The sequence below is a fragment of the Filicampus tigris genome, chromosome 1 (genome assembly GCF_054856515.1).
Source record: "Filicampus tigris isolate MCC_2025a chromosome 1, RoL_Ftig_1.0, whole genome shotgun sequence".
Taxonomy (NCBI): Eukaryota; Metazoa; Chordata; class Actinopteri; order Syngnathiformes; family Syngnathidae; genus Filicampus; species Filicampus tigris.
Genome location: NC_141217.1, coordinates 31986115 through 32006837, shown reverse-complemented (window position 1 = coordinate 32006837; position 20723 = coordinate 31986115). Strand labels below are relative to the sequence as shown.

General features: G+C 43.2%; 3 protein-coding genes across 8 annotated transcripts in view; all 3 read left to right on the top strand.

The window, feature by feature from the left end:
- Window positions 1–78: 78 nt before the first annotated feature.
- On the top strand, window positions 79–7692 carry ccnt1 (cyclin T1). Of its 4 annotated transcripts, none has more exons than XM_086032884.1 (9): window positions 79–281; window positions 2006–2087; window positions 2280–2408; window positions 2752–2812; window positions 3337–3399; window positions 3520–3565; window positions 3701–3864; window positions 4120–4190; window positions 4938–7692. In XM_086032884.1, exons 1-9 carry the CDS (start codon window positions 109–111, stop codon window positions 6147–6149), a joined length of 2001 nt encoding a protein of 666 aa, XP_085889010.1. In that variant the 5' UTR covers window positions 79–108; the 3' UTR covers window positions 6150–7692. The 4 variants fall into 4 exon arrangements, with proteins under 4 accessions (XP_085889010.1, XP_085889000.1, XP_085888994.1 ...); XM_086032874.1 differs by having other exon boundaries at window positions 3514–3565; XM_086032868.1 differs by having other exon boundaries at window positions 3511–3565.
- Window positions 7693–7817: 125 nt separating this feature from the next.
- On the top strand, window positions 7818–19540 carry kansl2 (KAT8 regulatory NSL complex subunit 2). Of its 2 annotated transcripts, none has more exons than XM_086032832.1 (10): window positions 7818–7921; window positions 10489–10749; window positions 12706–12878; window positions 13249–13366; window positions 14621–14784; window positions 14869–15011; window positions 16627–16723; window positions 18776–19029; window positions 19107–19298; window positions 19376–19540. In XM_086032832.1, exons 2-10 carry the CDS (start codon window positions 10496–10498, stop codon window positions 19418–19420), a joined length of 1440 nt encoding a protein of 479 aa, XP_085888958.1. In that variant the 5' UTR covers window positions 7818–7921; window positions 10489–10495; the 3' UTR covers window positions 19421–19540. The 2 variants fall into 2 exon arrangements, with proteins under 2 accessions (XP_085888958.1, XP_085888952.1); XM_086032826.1 differs by having other exon boundaries at window positions 14869–15032.
- A 156-nt stretch (window positions 19541–19696) lies between these two features.
- Window positions 19697–20723, top strand: part of nckap5l (NCK-associated protein 5-like) — a 50052-nt gene continuing 49025 nt past the window's right edge. For both annotated transcript variants that reach the window (XM_086032808.1, XM_086032785.1), the window contains exon 1: window positions 19697–20342. The gene's annotated coding sequence lies outside the window, so the exon portion shown is untranslated. The remainder of the gene's footprint in view (window positions 20343–20723) is intronic.

Sequence of the window (20723 nt, the reverse complement as noted above, 5' to 3'; positions counted from 1 at the left end):
TGGCGGCCAAGAGGAACGCTTCGTCCCCGCTCCCTCCCGTTTGGTAAGGTTGGGCGTGACGCATTTCCTGTGACGCGCTGCAATTTTAAACTGTCCCCCTCGTCAGTAATGGCGGCTTCGCTTCGTTGTCTTCCCGCAAGCTGTAACAACAAATGGTACTACAGCCGGCAAGAGATCGACAACAACCCGTCTCGGCGAGCCGGGCTTGACCCGGACAAGGAGCTGTCGTACAGGCAACAGGCGGCTAACCTGCTGCAGGACATGGGGCAGCGGCTCAATGTGTATCTTTTGGCTGCGTTAGCAGCTTTTGCTTGTTAGCGGCTAGCCAAGCTAGTAGCGCATCTCTCGCCCCGTTCGACTCGGGACGTTTATTTGCTTCCTAATTCTTCTGTGCATTCGCTCGTTTACCTCGCGTCAGCTCGAGTGTTTTTCGCCACGTTTTTGTTAATTTCATGCAAGTTAGGCTCTACTAACACGCTGTTGATTTTTATTTAGCTGCAGCTGAACCGCAAAGGCCTCGGGCCTTTACGTTAGCACGTTCTCATTAGCTTTAGCTCGCACATAAATTCCACTTTAAAAACCTGCAGACTTCCTCTTTATCCTAAGGACGATTTATCTTCTAGCACAATGTTTATTGTACCCGTTTAAGTGCCGCTGAATGGTTCATTTTGAGTGAGGAAGAATCGTCTTGCTTTGCAACACTAACATTAGATTGATCAATCAAGTCCATATTTATATTAGCTTTGCGTGTACAATTTACAAGGTGAATTGATTTGCATGAGACCATTATTGTCAGAAAGATAATTTAGAAAATATTCTTCTCATAGAAGTATAATTTTCCTGCGACAAATGTCGAAGTTATGACTCTTATACGTCTTAACGCAACGACGCAGTCCAGTTGGGGTTGAAATTTGAGGTGGAACCTTTTGTTTTTAATCCGAGTTTCACAGTCTTAACTTTTATTAATCTTTGCCCCATTTTAAAATGGTTGCTGTCAGTGGAAAGCTTTCTAAACACAGACACATAATGGTGATCTTAAAGTAATTCTAGAGAACCCAGAGCCCAGGAGATACCCCAGCCAGCCCCCCCTCCCCCAGATTTTGCTGATGGCGGGTGAGGTGGTGTGGTTGTGTTGCATGGCACTCAAACATACAAATTAAAGGCAATGAACAAACACGCCATAAGTTGTTAAAATACAGTGTATGGAATAAACGTAGCATGGGTATGAGTGATTTTGAGTCGATAGAATTCACAAATGTAGCCTTGGCAGCCATGGAAAATAAGAGTCACCACTGCAGGTCAAAATGTTACTCGTCTCATTTAAAAATGAAAATTAGCTGGGAGGCGATGCTTCTGAGAGAACTGATGGTGCGTCTTCACTCACCCATATCCCTCTAAATTATAGCTTTGTTTTTGATCCTGTCATCTCTATCTATTGCATAGGTGTCAAACTCGGGTCCTCAAGGGCCGCTTTCCTCCATATTTTCCATCTCTCCTCATTGCAACATACCTGATTCATATGATTAGCTCATCAGCAAGCTCTGAAGGAGCCTGATACTATCCTGATCATTTGAAACAGGTGTGTTGCAACAGGGAGAATTGGAAAACATGCAAGAAAGCGGCCCTTCAGGGCCGGAGCTTGACACCTGTGATCTATTGAAATCACTTACAGTACATATGTTGTGTTCCAAATAAACACTCAAGATTGTGAATAAAAGACAACATTTGTTAGGGGATTTGTTAGCAGTTTGTCGTCAAAAAAAAAAAAAAAGAATAGGCATTTGACAGGCAAGTGTTTTGCTGATGTGCGGTTCTGTATGTGTCTGAGATTGTGAATTCCAGTACTGGATTGTGCGTTGTGCGGCATCTGTAATGTTGGGAATTGTGTACACGCCAGAATTACAGCCCATGTGTGACGTGACGTTATTTCATTTTAATAGAGTTTGTGACAGTTTGTGAAGCAATTCAAATGTTTACGCCATTTCCCTTAACAAGCATGCATTAGGTCCCAGCTTACAATTAATACAGCTATCGTGTACATGCATCGCTTCTACATGGTCCAGTCATTCACCAGATTTCACAGAAATGTGAGTATGCTAGCGCATTTTCATGTCGCCCAATCTTGGCCAAGCACTTGCTGATTATTGACTATTAAGTCATTCTGTCCCAATGACATGATTATGTCATTTCACAGAGGGACTGAAAATGTCTGGTACTGAGTAACTTTGTAGTAACTTTTTTGTTCTCTCTCTCTCTCTCTCTCTCTCTCTCTCTCTCAGGTCATTTCTCCTGCAGCTCTTTTCCTGGCCGCCAAGGTTGAGGAGCAGCCCCGAAAGCTGGAACATGTTATCAAGGTGGCCCACGCCTGTCTCAATCCGCAAGAGCCCTCACCAGATGTACGCAGTGATGTAAGTTTGAGGTTATCAAAAGTATTTCTTGGGGATCAGCGCACTCCTGTATTTACCCAATAGGGTACAGCCGTGTCTTCCGGTCGGCCTTGAATAAGCCTCCGCAGAGGTTTTGCGTTGCCTTCAGCGATTTGGTTCCTAAGCACCGCGTCAAAACCTTTGACTTGCGGTCATCTAGCATTTCTAATGGATGGATGGCAGAAAGTCCGCTTCTCAAGATCACCTCCAAGAAGCCGTTGAGATAATTTCACATTACTGAAAGCAAACTGCATGACCGGCTGATCTTGTGTACCGACGGATAGCGGCCTTGCAGTGAGTAATGTGCCTGTCCTCTCAACTTCAGGCCTACCTGCAACAAGCCCAAGACCTGGTCATTCTTGAGAGCATAATACTCCAGACCTTGGGTAAGTTGGGAAGGAAAGCCTGGCTCCCTTGAATTTTCCCTCCCTGTCATTCTCAGGAAGTAGTAACTTGTTTTGACTTTTGTCCAACAGAAATGTCGCACGCAGTTGGCAACACTGCAAAGTCACGTTCATGCCTCACCAAGCCACCGAAATAACTAAATCCTTGCAGTTTCACATTTACTTTATTTTTCCTCTCCTCATTTCAAGCCATCTGTTTGATGACGACGCCGTGTCGTTTTCCCTGACTGCCGAATCCCTCCCCGTGTATTCGGTCAGAGGGAAAATAGCATCAATAAGATGAACTGACTAGTAACTAAAGACATATCGTTGTTGTCAAAACTTGAGTCTTCTCATTTAGGACAGATTGTTATTGGAAGACCCCATGCAAATTGCAATTAACTCTTTTTTTTGGGCTAATGCAGGGTTCATTTTTGTACCGTCGATTTGGAGCGCGATTTTATCACGTTTGGCGTCTGAGGCTGACTCACCCTTTTTTTTTTTTTTTCTTTATCCTCTCTATGCAGCGTTTGAAATCACCATCGATCATCCGCACACGCATGTCGTCAAGTGCACCCAGCTCGTTCGAGGTGAGCATCAAAAGACACTTTTGACTCATTTTTGGCGGGGGCGGGGCCACGCGTTACACTTTTGTGTTGTTGAACCGACTCAGATTTTAAGTGTGCTTCTCTGTTCTGTTGTTGTTTCAGCAAGTAAGGATCTGGCGCAAACGTCTTACTTCATGGCCACCAACAGGTATTTTCCTAGTTCATGTGTGTTCCAGGTTATTTCAAACATAATTCCACTCAACTCAATATACTGAATTTGTGTCCCCCTCCTTCCTTTTTCCTGCTATTTTCTTGCTGTCCTGCGATGTACGCTGCCACATAGTCTCCACTTGACCACCTTCTGCCTGCAATACAGTCCGCCCGTCGTGGCTTGCGTGTGCATCCATCTGGCCTGCAAGTGGTCCAACTGGGAGATTCCTGTGTCTACAGATGGCAAACACTGGTGGGAATATGTTGACCCCACAGTAACCCTCAAGTTACTGGATGGTATGTGCGTCCAAGCTCCTTGTAGACTCGCACAAGGTTTTAAAACAAGTCATGCATAGGTTTCTGTAAGAAATCTGGTCAAAAAGTGCCTTGTAATTTTTAGTCAAACAGTATAGTCTGATTATTGAATCCCGCCTCCGGGTGTCTACTGTCGAAGTGCGGAAGTAGGGGAACGTTGTATTCTGATGTTTGAAGTGTAATTCTCTCCAGCTGATATTGTTTTTTCCCCCCCATTTCTTCAATAACTTCATTCAGAGCTCACACACGAGTTCCTGCAGATTCTGGAGAAAACACCCAGCAGATTGAAACGGATTCGCAACTGGAAGGTACTTGAAATGATGTGATGAGCAACCTTGCTTGCCAGGAGGCTTACAAAGGGATGAAATCAGGGTCCTACATTGCAACTTTTTGGCTGGTGGCACCGTCGGAACTGGCCTTGTATATTCATGATAATTCATTAAGTTTTGAGGATTGTCTCATATTTGATACAGTATTTAAGCATTAAAAAAATATTACTTATGTAGTTACTTTTTTGCATGTTATTTTTATAGTATAAAATCAAACAGAATATTTTGGGCTTCATATACAGGAAGTCCTCAATTTACGAACGAGTTCTGTTCCTTCCTTTACTGGAATTTCCGCAGATGTCGGATTTCACCGTTAAAGTTGAAATTGACGTCAGAGTACTTGGTATTAAAAAAATGCAAATACATTAAAATAAAAACATAAGATGCTGTATTTAGCATTACTGCTGAGAGGTGGATGGAGAAGAAGGAGAGGAGGGTGAAAAAGGCAAAGATACTGCCGGTGCGTAAACAGACACGATCGAGACACTCTGCGCATGCGCAATCGTAAGGAATGCTGGTCTTTGTAGTACAGGAAGTGCTTGTATGCGGAAGTGCGGTATTTGGAGCGCAATTCACCGCAAATACACAAGCAGATGTAAACAAGCTCAGAGATGTCTCTTCAGATTAAAAAATAATAATAAAAAATCCTTGTTTTCCAGGCCTAAAGAGCCGATCTTCAATTATGCAAATCTCCAGTTAAGTAACCTGTCTCTTATTTCTTCTCAGGCAGGAGGTCAGACGCCAAAGGCCAAGCCAAAGGTCCAGGAGGAGGGAGACCAGAGGGACACCATGATGAGCATGATCTCCATGGCCTCGTCAGAGAGTACCGTCGCGGGCCTGATGAGCCTCTCTGCGCCGCCCTCCGCCTCGGACAAGGACAGGGGGACGCCTGGCAGCGCGCCCACCTGGAGCGGTAAAAGTCAGGGAGGGCCCGAGCAGCAGTCCAACCACGAGGTCCACGCCCCTGCCAAGGTGTCATTAAGCGAGTACCGCGCCAAGAACGCCGATGTCCTGGCTGCGCAGAAGAGGAAGTTGGAGAACATGGAGGCCAGCGTGAAGCGGGACTATGCCAACGCTGCCCAGGTTCTCATTGGTCAGCAGCAGAGGAAGGAGAAGCAGCAGTCGGGTTCGTCTTCTTCTGACCTGTCCAACCAGTCGCCAATTATTCTGAAAATCCCCCTGGAGAAGGAGAGACATGATCGAAGCGCTTTGAAAATGAGGTTCCCCCTCGCCGGGGGAGGCAGCGCCCGGGGGCCCGAGCAGGACATCAAAGTGCGCATTCGCGTGCCCGACAAACAAAGGGGGAGCTCAGGTGAGGAGGGCAAGAGCAGGGACAAGCACAGGGGGGAGCGCTCCAACCACCACCACCATTATCACCACCATCACCACCACCCTTCCTCCAGCGGCGCGTCCCTTTCCTCTTCGCACAAGCACTCGTCCGCTTCCAGCGGCGCAGTAGGAAGCGGCAAAAAAGCCCCCAGTGACTCATCCCGAACGAGCTCATCCTCGTCCTCGTCGTCTCGCAAGAGGACTCATCCCCAGGACCCTTCGGCGGGATCCCATCCCGCTTCCAAAGTTAGCAAGTCTTCTCGCAATCCCTATCAGCTGCCCACCCTGTCTTCCTCCTCCGACATCCTGCCCGCGCTGGGTCTCCCCCACCATCCCCCGGGGAGCTACTCGCACCCTAAAGGCGACAAGACGGACACCAACGGACACGGCGCAACGGGCGGCGCCCAGTCCAATGAGTACCAGGACACTTTTGAAATGTTGAACTCTCTTCTGAGCGCGCAGGGGGTGCAGCCCTCGCAGCCGTCCATGTTTGACTACAGGTCCCAATACGGGGACTACAAGTACTCGGGCGGGGCACGGGGGAGCAACGCCAGACCCCCACCCCTGCCTTCAGACCCCCCGCCCCCGCTTCCACCCTTACCCAAATGAGTTTCTACTGTCTGTTATGCTTGGTTTTTACAAGTCAACATTTTATGGCCCTCAATCACAATCATGATGTGTAATGTGTGGAGGACTTCTGCAGCTTTTTGTTTTTACTGACATTTACGGAAAAGGCTTGAAAAGCTTTGACGTGTCCCCAACAAGGTGTGAGTGTTATTTTGGGTGCGATCGTTCATTTTTCCCATCCTAAATTTTTAGAGGAAATTAAGGACATTAGATTAGATCACCACACACCTGCCAGGATATTTTATAGTATTTTACTAGTGTTATTTATTGATTTAAAAAACAAAAACAAAAAAAACAATTTTTTTTCAATATACATATTTTTTCCTCTTCGTCAATTTACATAAACTCCTTTTTATCTTCCCCCGTAATGATCAACAATGAATACTGTATAGATGTGACAGAGTCAATCTCCAAAGCAGCCCCAGCCCAAAAAGACGGGCTTGGTGTTCTGGATTTTATTTGCTACATTTAGTAAATGTATGCAAAGATTGTAAAATGTATAAAACATTACATATTTTTACATTGTGTTAAAAAAAAAAAAATCAAAAAAAGATGTACATTTTTTGTTTCGAGTGTTGCAGTCATTGTTTTAAATGGTTGCAAAATGGTGTTAAGCATACTTATTGACAGTCGCAGAAAGGTGTTTTGTGGGTCAAAAATTCTAATAATTCTCTAACGCATCGTGCTGATATTGCACAGTGATGCGAAAGATTTTGTATTGTTTATCCTTGGAATTTTTCTCGTCATGTTTAGATTTATGACGATGGTGACCATATCAATTTATAACCAACTGTTGTTGGCTGTCTTTCATGTTGGCATTCCTTTTTGGGAGTGTTTTTTTGGGGGGATTTGTTTGCTTTTATAAGTGAAAGTCCAGTGTACGCCTGTGAGCTGATGCTGGTCTGATGTAATCTTATTAAAGTTGATGTATTGCTCCTTGTGCATTGTACATTCAACTAACCTGTCCAGCTCCAAGGTATGCTTAGCCATCAAGAATAATCCTGTTTGCCTGTGAGGACAAAGATGTTTAACCATCTGTATGTCTGCTCCATACTTGGATTGATTCCATCTTTTTGTGTTTCAACAACAATTTGCAGCTGGACAACAAATGACCTCTTTTATTATATATTTTAGTTTGTACATTGGCTTCATGGTTTGACCGAAAAAAACAAACTACAGGTGTTTTAATCACATTTATTTTGTAACTCTGTAGAGAGTAAATGCACTGAAAAGTTGCACTGCGGTGTACCGGTAGTGCAAGTGCAAATCTAACTTTATTTTTGTCTCTCTCAAAAAACAAAAACAAAACTCATTTAACCGTACAACTGCCATGCAACACAGCAATGCAAATCACTTTATTTACCAGAGCTTTTACTGCATCTTGGAATTTTGTAATGTACACAGGACTTGGTCATTAATGAAATGTTAGTGGAACTACTTCCAGGTAACCTGTTGTATGTGAACACTTGCTTTTACATATGTATATATTTTTTTCATATTAAAGTCAATAAATACTTTAAGGGAATACTTTAATATATGTTTCGTAATTGTAATTATAACTGTTGCTACGTTAGAAAATAAGCAGTCTGCCACTTTTGATTGGCAACCTTTAACGCAAGTGAGCTCAATTGAGTGAGACCCTTGGACCAATCAGCTCGTGGAGGGCGGGCTTTAGTCAACCGCTTGGCCGTTGGAAAAGTGCAGCGCTTCATTGTGTTTCAGCAGCTTGGTTGTGGCGGATCATCACTAGAGAGGTACGTGACATAGTAACTGGCTTTTAATAGATAATCTCGTCTTGTTGTCATGGGAACAGTTATCGTCCCCCCTTAGACGTTACTGTGCTTCACAGGCACAGCAAAGGCGCAAAATGTTGGTCGCAAGCTGAAGATAACAAGCGTTAGCTTAGCTACGATTAGCAACTCCCAGACAAAGATGGCGCTGCCGTAAAAGAGTGACGCACTTCTTAAAAAAAACTTTATTTACAAATGTGTCACACACATAGAGTAAATTGTAAAGAACAACAAAAAGTGCAGTATATGAATAATATTCAGTTCAATCAATCACCGATAAAGGGAAAACAAGCCATGGATACATGTATGAAACATTTAAAACTCTTAACGTAGTTTCACGCATTAAGAGTGACGCAGATCGTAGAGGCGGATCGAAACGCGGCGTGCTTGGTTGGACCTTCGCGAAGACCTTACCAAGCAAATACAGCAACATTTCTTTTCTATGACCAATTGTTTTGTTAATATGTTACTATTAATGTTATTAACGAGCCCTCCACGCCTTCCTACTTTTATTGGCATACCATGAAGAGGCTGCGTCTTGTCGACCGTGAGAAGTCACCTGCGTGCTACCGTTTGTAAACACGTCTCGTTAAACTTATTGTAGGCACGTGACAGCAAAATACAATACTTTTTTTTTTTATCAGCATGACCAATGTCACCGAAAAGAGATTGAATAAAATGTTTTCAGTATGTCAGTTAAGGAAGCTGTGACATTGTAAAGCAGGTGTCACCAACCTTTTTGAAACTGGGAGCTACTTCTTCGATAGTGATTATTGCGGAGGGCTGCCACTTTCAAACACACTTCTGAAGTAACAAACGTGCAACAAATGACCAGAGCTGGGCATTCCGCCAAGCCGACGGAACGGTCCGTCTATTCGTCTATGACGGACGCCCATTTAGCCTGCAATAAACTGCAAAAAAAAAAAAAAAAAAAAGACGGATTAAGCATAAAGGGAAGTGGATTTTCTGAGAAGAAATGAGAGAGGGAGGTGAATTAGAGCGAGGCTGTTCACGTTTGAATAAAGACTCAACAAAACACTGTCCTATTTTATTTATTTCGACTGTGTGGCATGCACTAGCCACAACGTCATGACTATCACATCTACAGCCTATCTTACAACACGCGATAAGGCTGCTCCTCCTCCTCCTGTGTGTCAGACGAGCAATTCCTCCTCGGGCTCTTCTGTATTTTGAAGCAGTCTCCTCTACGCTTATAGATTATTATTATTATTTATTTATTTATTTATTTTAATCGATCATGGTGACCAGCAGCATTTCTCAATGCAAACTCTGGTTGCTATAGAGACCTGGTGGCACCGTTCCGGCGCAACATGCGTACTGTCAAATTGACTGGGACGTCGTAGTTAAAGGAGTAAGATGGCCTCGTAACTATTTTTATATTGTTTAAGACCATAAAATCGCACCATGGTAATGAAATGTATATATAATTAGGAAAAGTCAAGAGGCCAGGAGCATCGTATACCTACAGCAGGGGTCACCAAGTCCGGTCCTCAAGGGCACCTATCCTGCATGTTTTCCATCTCTCCCTGCTGCAACACACCTGTTTCAAATGATCTATATCGTTATCAGGCTTCTGAAAAGCTTGATGATGAGCTGATCATTTCAATCAGGTGTGTTGCAGCGAGGAGAGATGGAAAACTATGCAGGATAGGTGCCCTTGAGGACCGGACTTGGTGACCCCTGATCTACAGTATATACGCAAAGTAATAACACAAAGTTTGAATACAGTCAAAATGCTGACTTGTTTTCTGAAGCTGAGCCGTGATTGGCCGTTACCTGAGCCCTGAGCAATTGTGATGTAATTTTCAGTCGACAGAAGTGACAAAATGGGCGCCCCCTGAGAGGGCTAAAAAGGTGTAGATTTTGCTCCTTAATTCGTATTCTACCAACGCAATATTAATCAGAATGCCATGTTTCAACTAGTGGGCCTGCTGGGAACATATTCTTGAAAAAAAAAAAAGTGTTTGGGTTGATTCTGCTGCCGGGAACAACTTGAAAATAAAAGCATAGCAAGGCATTGATGTCGATATATTATTTGGTAAGGTTTATTTTGAAGTTGCCCTTCTTACTGCGTTGGCAGCGTGTTACTGTTATGTATAGCATGAACAGTTAGCTTGACTACTACTCCTTGACAGTTTACACATAAATAAGCGGGTACTCGAGGCAGAAAAAATGCCTTGAGCATTTTCTTCAACCAATGTACTCGAATTAAACGGGTCCTAGTTTGATGTTAAGACTGAGCGGTTCTTCTGAATTGTATATACTGTGGTGACAACTATAGGAAATGATCTTTCTCTCACTGTTTGTTCGAATTCCTTTTACTGTAGTAAATAATAGTAGTTCTCAATTAATTTGGTCATTGATTAGTTCTCGACTAATCGACTAATTGTTGTGCCTCTGACGTCAACACTCCCGAGTGTTTATATCTCTTTCTTCTTTTTTTTTTTTTTTTTTGTGCTAATTTTATCTTGTCCATCCTAAGATGTACGTTGTTATGAACCCGTTTGCAGAGTCGGGATGAACAGGATCCGAATCCATGTCTTGCCGAGCAGTCGCAACCGTCTGACGCAGCAGCCGGCTCGTCCGCAGGAGGCTCAGACTTGCGCCTTCACGCAGCGGCCGTGCTCGCAGCCCCGCCTGGACGGCTTGGAGTTCTGCATCAAGCACATTCTGGAGGACAAAAGCGCCCCCTACAAGCAATGCAATTACGTCTCCGCTAAGAATGGCAAACGCTGCCCCAATGCTGCGCCCAAGGTCGAGAGGAAAGACGGGTAAGCGGTACAGGAAAAGCTCCTTCTGGTGCAATTTTATAGAAGTTAAGAATAAGTTAAAAAATGCATTGTTTTAAAATGGCCGTACATAGAAAACATACATTTACATACAGGGCATATTATGGATTTGATATTTTTAAACGTTAACTAGTGTGCAAGGCGTTGAAATACTGAACCCCTTGAAAATGTTGAAAATATTTTCCATGGGATTTATGAGTTAACTGGGAATTCAGATTAGTTTGATGAAAAAGTCTCATTCAAGCAATATAAATGTTTTGTATTGCTTGTTTTCTCATAAGCCGACATCCTTGCAAAACAATGTAATTGAAAAGCATGACATTTCATCACATTTTTATACAAGCAGAACTTTATTAGTTTTATTCGGTGCCCAACCTTTTTTGACCCAAGATCTACTTTCCAAGCAGCCAACCTCCCACGATCAACCAATTCAGTGTCGCCTTACGATTACTTTGACAATTTACAGTGGTTTTAAAAAGTCAAGGATTCAATAACCGCTACTCCTCTCTGTCACTTCTTTTCTTTTTTGAGGGGGCTTTGAAGCATGACACAATTGACTAAATTGACTACATATTTACATGCAGTCAATAACCCTTTTAAAACCCAAATATTGGGAATATTCGGGGTTTTAAAGACCATGTAAATTTGCGCAAACCCCTTTTCTAACCTGAATATTGTCACGGAAACGGAATCAGGTCAACTCCTTCGAACGAGGCGTCGGTTTGTGTTCCGCGCATGCTCTTGCTCTATCCGCAAGGTATCTTGATCTTTGTAGCACAGAAAGTACTTCTATGCTCGTCATCCGCACCATAGCGATCTTAACTTAAATACATTGATTTCTCCGGCGTTTTCGCGTTATTTTCTCTCCCTATGGCAAAAATGACAGTGCGTCTATAGACACGCATACTGTATAAGTGTGTATAAGTCCGTACGTCTGGTGCACATCTCACGGGAAATACACAAGCAGAGGTAAACAATTATGGCGGAGCTCGGTGACGCAGCTCAAAAGCACACTTTTGGAGGAAGGAGGAAACCATATTCCTGTGGTGAGTGACATGAATGTAATGTGTTTTATTGACGGTAGAAAGTAACACGCAGAGATGACGTCTTATTGCCATCACAAAGCCTGCGCGTCCCGAGAGCGAATGAATCAGCGCGACTGAATGTTGATATGTGTAAACAAACACGCATGTAAATGACAATTTATCAAGACTGGGGGGAAAAAAACCTAATCTTGTCGATTTTTGTTTATTGAGCAATAAGTCTCTGTCGTAATTATCTTCATAGGCCTATCTACCGAGTCTCAATCCGACACTGCGGCAATGCATAAAGAAGAGAGAAAGACAGCCAAATTGTCTGTTGTTTTTAGGTTTTGCGCTCTTCTTATGTTAGGGAACATGCGGTCTCCTTTTTTTTTTGTGGTGCATTTATGACCAAATAAGTTCTGTGCAACCAGCCTTAAGAAATGACAGCCTGAAAAAACAAGTATTTTTTTGGGGGGGGGGTTCTAGCAATCGACTGGACGTGTTTTTCTTTTTCACTTCACCGCGGAAACAGGAAACATTACATTTTGTGGTATCAAACTACCGTAAGATATTACTGTTCCATTCAATAATGTATTTGTACCTCAGGTACCACCTTATTTGTGTTGCTTTGTAACTATTAAAAATTGGAAAAATAAGAAAATTCAATCTTTTTCACTTGTTACAGATCAGCTTAAAGATACAGGATCGACCCGATTTCTGATCACGTGATCTGATCGAGAAAACTCCACTGTTGTCAACAGGCATTGGGGTCCTGATCCATTTGTATAGTGTTTCATACAGTCCGTTGCTTCCACATTAGTGTGATGTTACTTGAGCTTTCTCACACCGTTTTCCACTTTTGTCTGTCATGTCTTTATTACTTTTTAATTTTTTTTTTTTTTTTTTTTTTTAGTGTGACATTCTGCGCCGAGCACACCCGCAGGAACGCCATGGCCCTCCGCGCTCAGATGAGGAAGGCATCGTCCGGTCCATCGCCAGAGATGCTCTTGTCCCAGCTGAGCGGGTACAGCCGTGCGGAGACGCGCGGCCTCGATGGAGGTCGCTCCGAAGCCAGTCGTATTCTAGGTAAATGCTTGTCATCTCCGATGTTCCATGAGATGACTGTGTATGTTATGTGTCAAGTGATCTTGTCAGCGGCGCATTGTTACTCGCAGACGGCAGAGAGCCGTTGCGCATCCTGAAGCTCAGGACTGTAAGGCGGATGTGCTAATCACTCCACCAGAATTATGTTTGTTTTGTTTGTTTGTTTTTCAATCAAGAAGTCTGGTCATTGGGGTCTGGAAAAAGTAAATCATTTGGACATTTTGATTTGTAATACTGGCGAAAGTAGTGATGCAGGGTTTACATCATTGTTCTCTTTAAAAAAAAAAAAAGTGCGGACCTTTGTATTACGTGTGTGCATACAGTAGTCAAGCGTGTAATGTGTTTTATCCAGATGAGGACAGTCCAGTGAGCGAGGAGGAGCAGGGTCCGCTGGTTCTGGACCAGACGTGGAGAGGAGACCCCGAAAGTGAGGCCGACAGCATCGACAGTGACCATGAGGATCCGCTCAAGTAAGACAGATGATCCCACCCGAGTTTGTTCTTCAGTGCCAAGCAAAGCTCTGAGCAGAATGGCCTAAGGAGCTAATATTGTTAGCATTTAGTCATGCGGAACTGTTGTTCACACGTTGAAGTCAAGTCAAAATGCGCTTCACGACTTTCACTTTTGCCATTCATTTTTAGTTGCTTACTATCTGCACATTATTTTTTTCTACTGAAACTCATCTTGGAACAATACCCTGAAATGGCTTTCAGAGATTTTGATGTAGAAAATACGGGTGGGCTACATGGGCTAAAGAAAATATCTAGATTTTTTTTTTTTTTTTTTTTTTTAATCCTTTTTGAGGCAGTACTTATACTCGATAATGTAAAATCGTGAAAGCAAGATTGATGACTCTCTCGATGACGATATATATCGCTCACCCCTAGTAGAAAACATGCACAAGAAATGCAAGGATGCCCGTGTGGGTCACTAAATCATAACCTATGAAAATGCCAACTACTACTTTCCTATTTGGCATTTTATGTTTTCTTTACACTGTTTTTTTTTTTTTTTTTAAAATACACACAATTAAGGACTCCATCTTTAGTTTGGTCGTCACTTAGCATACTGCACTTTTAATTTCGACATTGATTTCTACATTGACCAACTGGGCAGGGAACTAATTCACCAACGTCATCTTCCTGCAGCACTTCATTTGATTAACTTTCACATTAATGTCGTTTATATGCTGTCAGCTATGGGCATGTGAAGCCCTTTGAGACTTTCCTGTGATTAAGGGCTATAGAAATAAATTTGACTTGACTTGACTTGACTTCCATCACAGCTAATAGAAATCTGTATCTTTTTCTGCATTATCTTGTTTTCCAACCTGCTTTAACCAGCGTCACCTCGCCTGCTTGTCGGGCTGGCTACCCATCAGTTTTTTTTTTTTTTTGACGAGTAATAAGAGTGAGGTTAGATATTTTGAGTAGGCTTGTTTTGGTAAAATGAATCGCTCTAATCCTTCCTTGCAGAACCAAGCTCTAGAGCCATAGAAATTCACATACAATCGAATAGCCGCCTAATACCATGACAGTCAGCTCATTGCTTTATTTATTGCGTCCCTCATGACTCTTAAGACCTTTGAAAAAGAGTTTGGGGAAATGATAATGTTTTCTTTTGAGAAGTATGAAAAGTTATTTGTAGGGCCGGGGTCTTGGCGTGAGCGCAGATTGCGACGCGGAAGACTTCTATTATTACGTCTTCTTCATGCACCCCCGCAGACACGCTGGCGTGTACACTGCAGAGGAGGTGGCGCTCTTCACTCGAGAGAAACTCATCAGGCTGCAGTCCCTCTACATCGACCAATTCAAACGCCTCCAGCATCTGCTCAAGGAGAAGAAGCGCAGATACCTTCACAACCGTAAAATCGAGCATGAAACCATCGGTAAATATTGCGTCATCGCCAATCACCCGACACCGCTGGCCAGATGCCTCCGGCCCAACTGCATGTTTGGTTTTTCGACGACAGGAAGCAGTTTACTGACGGGACCCGAAGGCCTGTCCATGAAGGAGAGGGAGAACCTGAAAAAGCTCAAGGCTCTCCGTCGCTACCGCCGCCGCTACGGCGTGGAGGCTCTGCTGCACCGCCAGCTGAGAGAGCGGAGACAGACGGTGACCGAGGGGGCTCCGCAGGTGCTCGCGAGAGCCGCACACGCGCATCTCCTTAACCGTAGACCGGCCATTCATTGGCGTTCGCCTTTCAAACGCAACGCACAGAAGCGGGACATCCCCACGCCCGTAGTGCAGCGCCTCTCGTTCAGATAGATCTGGATTCCGACAATCCGCAACATCCCGCTGCAGGCAATTCATTTGCAGCTTCCTGGTTCAAATGCAATTTCAGCCCCAACACACACTTGACTCATTGGCTGGCAGCCGTTGTCAAAGTAGAGTTCTCCATATTGCCAGCTGTCTTGTAATACCGTATTGGCCCGAATATAAGACGGTGTTTTTTGCATTGAAATAAGTGGGGGTAGTCTTATATTGGGGGTCTAGACATCATACCTATTCACGACGCTTGATGGCGCCAGATATCATCGAAGCGAATGCTGAATTTGACTCCGCAGGCCAAAGCAACCCCTGCCACGTGAGGATGAAGTACTATGGGAGGAGCCAGAGGATGGGATTAGCGACACTGAGCACAGCGAGGCAGATAATTGTTTGTGAAAAGTAACGTTCTGTCATGATAGATCTCAGCTACTCAAGTTAAAACACTTTGCATTATTTTATTGCAATGTGTTTCCATATTCCGATTTGTTTCAAGACAACAGTTAGTTAGACTTCACTTTGATGGTTAATGCAGTTATTGCAATTTTGTTGTTTGATCACAATAGATTGGTTTATTTAAATTTCAAAAACCAGAAGCCATTTATTTACGAATGCGATGGCACTTTAGTTTACATATTTAAATGTTGAGATTAAGATTTGAATGAGGGAAAATAACATGCCTTTTCCCTCAAATATATTGTTATAATCATTTATTTCAGATGTACTGTAATTATTTTCTGTACAGAAATTAATTTGGTGTTCAAAAAAACCTTTTTCAAACTTGAGTCTTGAAAAAGAGGGGGTCGTCTTATAATCAGGGCCGTCTTATATTCGGGCCAATACGGTATTTTCAATCGAGACTCTTCTTCCACCATTTTTTTCCCTTTTTTTTTACCCGTACCCCCCCAATGATTGGCCGATATAAAGTGTTAAAAATGGCTAATTTTGGAAATATAATTTTTCCGCCCGATTCCAGCGATATGTACCGGTGGATAAAAAGCGAAGCGTTATGGTGAAGTCTTTCTGCATCCGAAAGCTGGGGTTGACGCAGTAGGGTTATGACTGCCAACAATCCCTCCAATATCTCTGGATGGCATCCTGGAGAAATTTGCAAAAGATGCATGTGTACCATGGTGAAACTTCGCAGCATGAATGAAAAATGATCGCCTAGGGCAATCTGACGTTTCTTTTGACAATGGCATCGTGTGCTTTCGGCAAACAATACACAGATTGTCATTTCCTGACAAGAACGCCAGGGGTAGCTTTTTTCATGTTCAGCCACGTCGTTCAGTGCTCAGCTGTCTTTACACGCAATGGAGAAAATGGAGGCTTTAGGGTTTTGTTACAAGGGACTGGAGAAGGCCCGCTTTCTTCAAGATTCATCGTGCCATTTTGAATTGGAAGTTAAAAAAAAATAAAAAAAAAAGCCCGATTGACTTTGATACTGTTCCCCATTTTGTAGGCACACACACGAGCGGTGCAGGAGAAATGCATCTCCTTGGTGGATGGAAACCGATGCCCCAATCCCTGCCTTCCCCTGACGCGCCACTGTGTCTCCCGTATCCTCGCAAAAGACAAGAAACTTTTGGCCCCGTCGTGACTGGTCGCTTGCCGTAGCTTCTGGTTTTTGAATGGGAGCCCACATGAACTCCTTCCTGTGGTCTGTTGGTGTACCCTCTCTAACCAAAGGGATAACCAATTCAGTTGGAAGGAACAGTCCCTTTTTTATTTTTCTTTGCTTGGTTTCTACATTCACATCAACATGCCATCAGAGGTGGCAAATTCAAGTCCACAAAGTCGAAACCCAGCCACAGTTGGGCTTTGGCCTCAGGTGCTTCTACTCAAGATTTCCCTGCGGTTTGAGAAGAAGAACCGGTGCCTAAAGCCAAACTGTTGCTGGGTTTTGACTTTCTTTTCTTTTACTTTGTCACCTGTGCACGCACTCAAGTAGTTCCATCACTTATCACACAGTAAGACGAGTTTGGTCGTCACAATAACAACCTTTATTGGCAGATAGTTGACATTCGAAAAATCTCACAGCACAGCACCAAACGAAAACCTCACAAAAAGTATGTCAATTTTTGTGCTTAGAAGTTTATACATGGCAGAACATGTGCCATATTAGCAGCATATTGGAAAATATGACTGATCATCTGCAAAACTTAACTTTTAGAGGTGCAGCAGTTAATTATTCAATAACTAATCGATAATGATATTAAGTGATCATTATTTTGATACCCAATTGATCGTTTAGAGACCTGGTTTACCTTAAAATTGGGCAAAGGTGCAGAATTTCTGGTTCTCAACTTTAAACACTGTCCGATTCCTGACGTCCTCCATGAAAACAGGCTGATTATTTGTGTTTAATCTCAGTAAGGCATTCTTACACGTCTGCGTTTTGCTTTGAGGAAAATAATTTACATTTTTGCAGGAGTTTTTTTTTTTTTAACCCAACTAATTGAAAAAATAATTGACGGATTAAGCGACTAAAATAATGTAAATGCGGCCCTATTTCTTTTATTTGGGATGTTGATCAGGTGAAGCTATTTATCACATAATTGGCATTTTTGAATCATAGCGATAACTGAAATCACCCAAATGGCTCTGATAAAAAAAAATGACACACCCTTGAATGTTTGGCCAAGTAGTACACACACAACGACGTTTAAATTGCTTTTAAGGGCATGTTTCCACATGTTACTTGTTTGATTGTAATACGTGTTTGTGTAGAAATTGTCAAGTTAATCAGCGCTTGAGACTTGATGCCCACACGTTTTCCAGGGCCACTAGCCAGTGAGCAAAGGACTTGTTAGAAAACCTAGTTGAACTCCAGAAATCCATCAAAAGAAATCTAAAAATTTGAAAATGTCCATCAGTAGTGTTCAAATTCTGGAAAAGAAGTAGAAAATTATTGTTGGTGTTGATAGCAATCCACAGTCTGGTAGATGTAAGAAAAGATTTCAGCCATCACCGCCAAGAAGATTGTTGGGGATGAAACGAACAACCCCCAAGCAAATTTAGCTAAAATACATGCCTCTCTGCGAAAAAACAAAACAAAACAAAGACTTGCTTTAAAAAATTGTATACAGCTTACAAATCCTGCCATGGAATGTGAACTAATGGGCACAACTGTACTCTTAAATATTGCCAGCTTTCCTCTCGATTTTCTTACTAATCTAATTTCTCAGGGTGAAATGTGGGCCTATTTATTTGAACACTACACTATTATTCTCTAGAATGCACCTTCTGCCAGCTAGTGGAAGAACATTTAATTAGCAATGTGACAAGAATTCCCCAAACTGACAAGCCTGTCAAAATGCCGAATCAGGTTGAAATGGCCGTTTCAACAGAGAGTTCCTGCAAATATTCACTAAAATCCGTTTGTAGTGATTAAGTAGTAAGGAATGAGTAAGTGATTGCAAACGCTTTGACTGTGTTTGCGATCATTTGTCATTCCCTAATCACTAGAATTGGCAATGAGACGAGACTTTCCGAGATTCTGGAGGAATTGAGTTTTGGGGATGGGGAATTTTTTCACAACGTGGCACTTGCCGCATTTCCTGTTCAGTGGTTTGGACCCCCTCCGTAATCCTTGACGACGTCGCCCTCAGACATCTTCCAGGACGGCAACCAGGTCCTTTTCAAAAGCTGTCCGGGCACCAAGGACGTCCCGTGCGAGCGTGCGGTGCACATGGGCCAGTCGGACGACCCCCGCTGCCCACTTCACCTCCCCCTGCCGACCCCGATGTACCGGCCCGAGCGGGAGCCCCCCCAGCAGGAACATCCCACCCCGGCTGCCAGAGAGCTGTACCTGAGCGCCGCCGAGCTCCGGCCCACCGAGAGCCTTCCTCTGGAGTTCAGCGACGTGCGTGCAACGGGAACAACGAGGGGGTCCTCGTTGCTGTCGCTGACGTTCAATGTGTCGGTCTGCCTCTTCTGCAGGACCTGGATGTGGAAGGAGACGGAATGCAGGGGCCTCCGTCCCCCCTGCAGTTCGACACGGCGCTGGCCCTGGAGGACCATACCATTCGGGCCATCGCCGAGGCCCCGATGGACCTCCTGACGGCCGACGACCCGGATCAGGTGGATCTGGACGCGTCGGGGCCGGATGTCAACGACATTGCAGACGAGCAGGTTTGTGTCGGTTGCGCGCGTTGGCCCGGCACCAAGCCACTTTTGCTTTCGATGACGCGGCCGTGTTCTTCCTACAGGTGGCGTCTGAGGGTACGCGAGCCAAAGAAGATGCTCCCAGATGATAAAAAAGGGACAGCTTGGTTTTCTTTTCTTCAAGGATGGACACCCGTTTGAGACATTTTTAAGTGTTCTCTGCTCTTTGATTGGTCCTGTCTACTCGCATTAAACTGCACTCAACCTCATCCTGTTTAACTTGAGTACAACATGTTTTTTCCTAGTTGTTGTGCACTGCAAAGAGCCAAAAATTGCCAGTAATTGCCATAAAATTGTTTATAATTGTCCATATTAATAGTTTAAACAGTCAATGTATAACAAACTGATCCAAACCCGTTTTAATATCCTTTCAAACACTTCTAAAAACATGAAATGGCTTTACAGAACATTTAGTGTATTTTTTTTTCTTTAATGCACATATGGCCAAGACTTGCTCCTAACTTATTGCGCTAACAACCTAAACTTAGTTCCTCTTGGAACACTTGATTCGTCACTTTAATTACTTCCTAAACACAAATATGCTTCTTTACTTGCAGACAAGGCTTTGTGACATTTTAGGGTGTGAAACTACAAATAGGTGAGTTTTTAGCATAGTGTCCAATCTTCCTGCTCGTAGTAGTTTACATGTTCTCCCTGTGCTAGGCACTAGTAGGGCTGTCACCATTAAATATTTTTATAATTGATTATTTATTTCACTGATTAATTGAATAGTCGGGTAAAAAAAAAATGCATAAAGGTTTTTGGCAAAAATCACTTTTTTCACCCGATTACTGTTTATTCACTCACTGTTTTTGGTATTGTTTTAATGATGAAACAAAACCTATGCAACAACTGCGCAATATCACACGAGGGGGAGTGATGAACTTTCAAACATTTTTGAAACAGGCGTGAGCTACTACTTGTCTACTAATTCATGCCTGGAAAGGGCTACTTGTTTGTCTACTACACTGCCGTGGCTGCTTCCGGTTCAAGACCACATGTCAATTACAGGTTAGTCTACAGGTTTGTCACACTACGGTTATAGCCGTTATTTTCATCATGGATTCAACTGACTTATTTTTCCAATAAATGATGATTCAGTTACGACTGCTCCGTTACATGTCAGAATGTCCGAAGTAAGAACACAAAGATAATCTGCTTTCATTGACGACAACAGACATTTCATTGACGACAACAGACATTTTAAGAATTTTTGAAATGATGAGGATTTGGATAATGTCGCGTTGAATAAGGTCTAAACAAGTCTAAACAACCAATTAGCAAAAATAGTTGATCAAATTGGTAAGTCGCTGATTGATTGATCAATGGATTGTTGCACCTCTTAAGAGTGAACCGCGGGTATGCATTACTATACTGTAATATGCTTACATG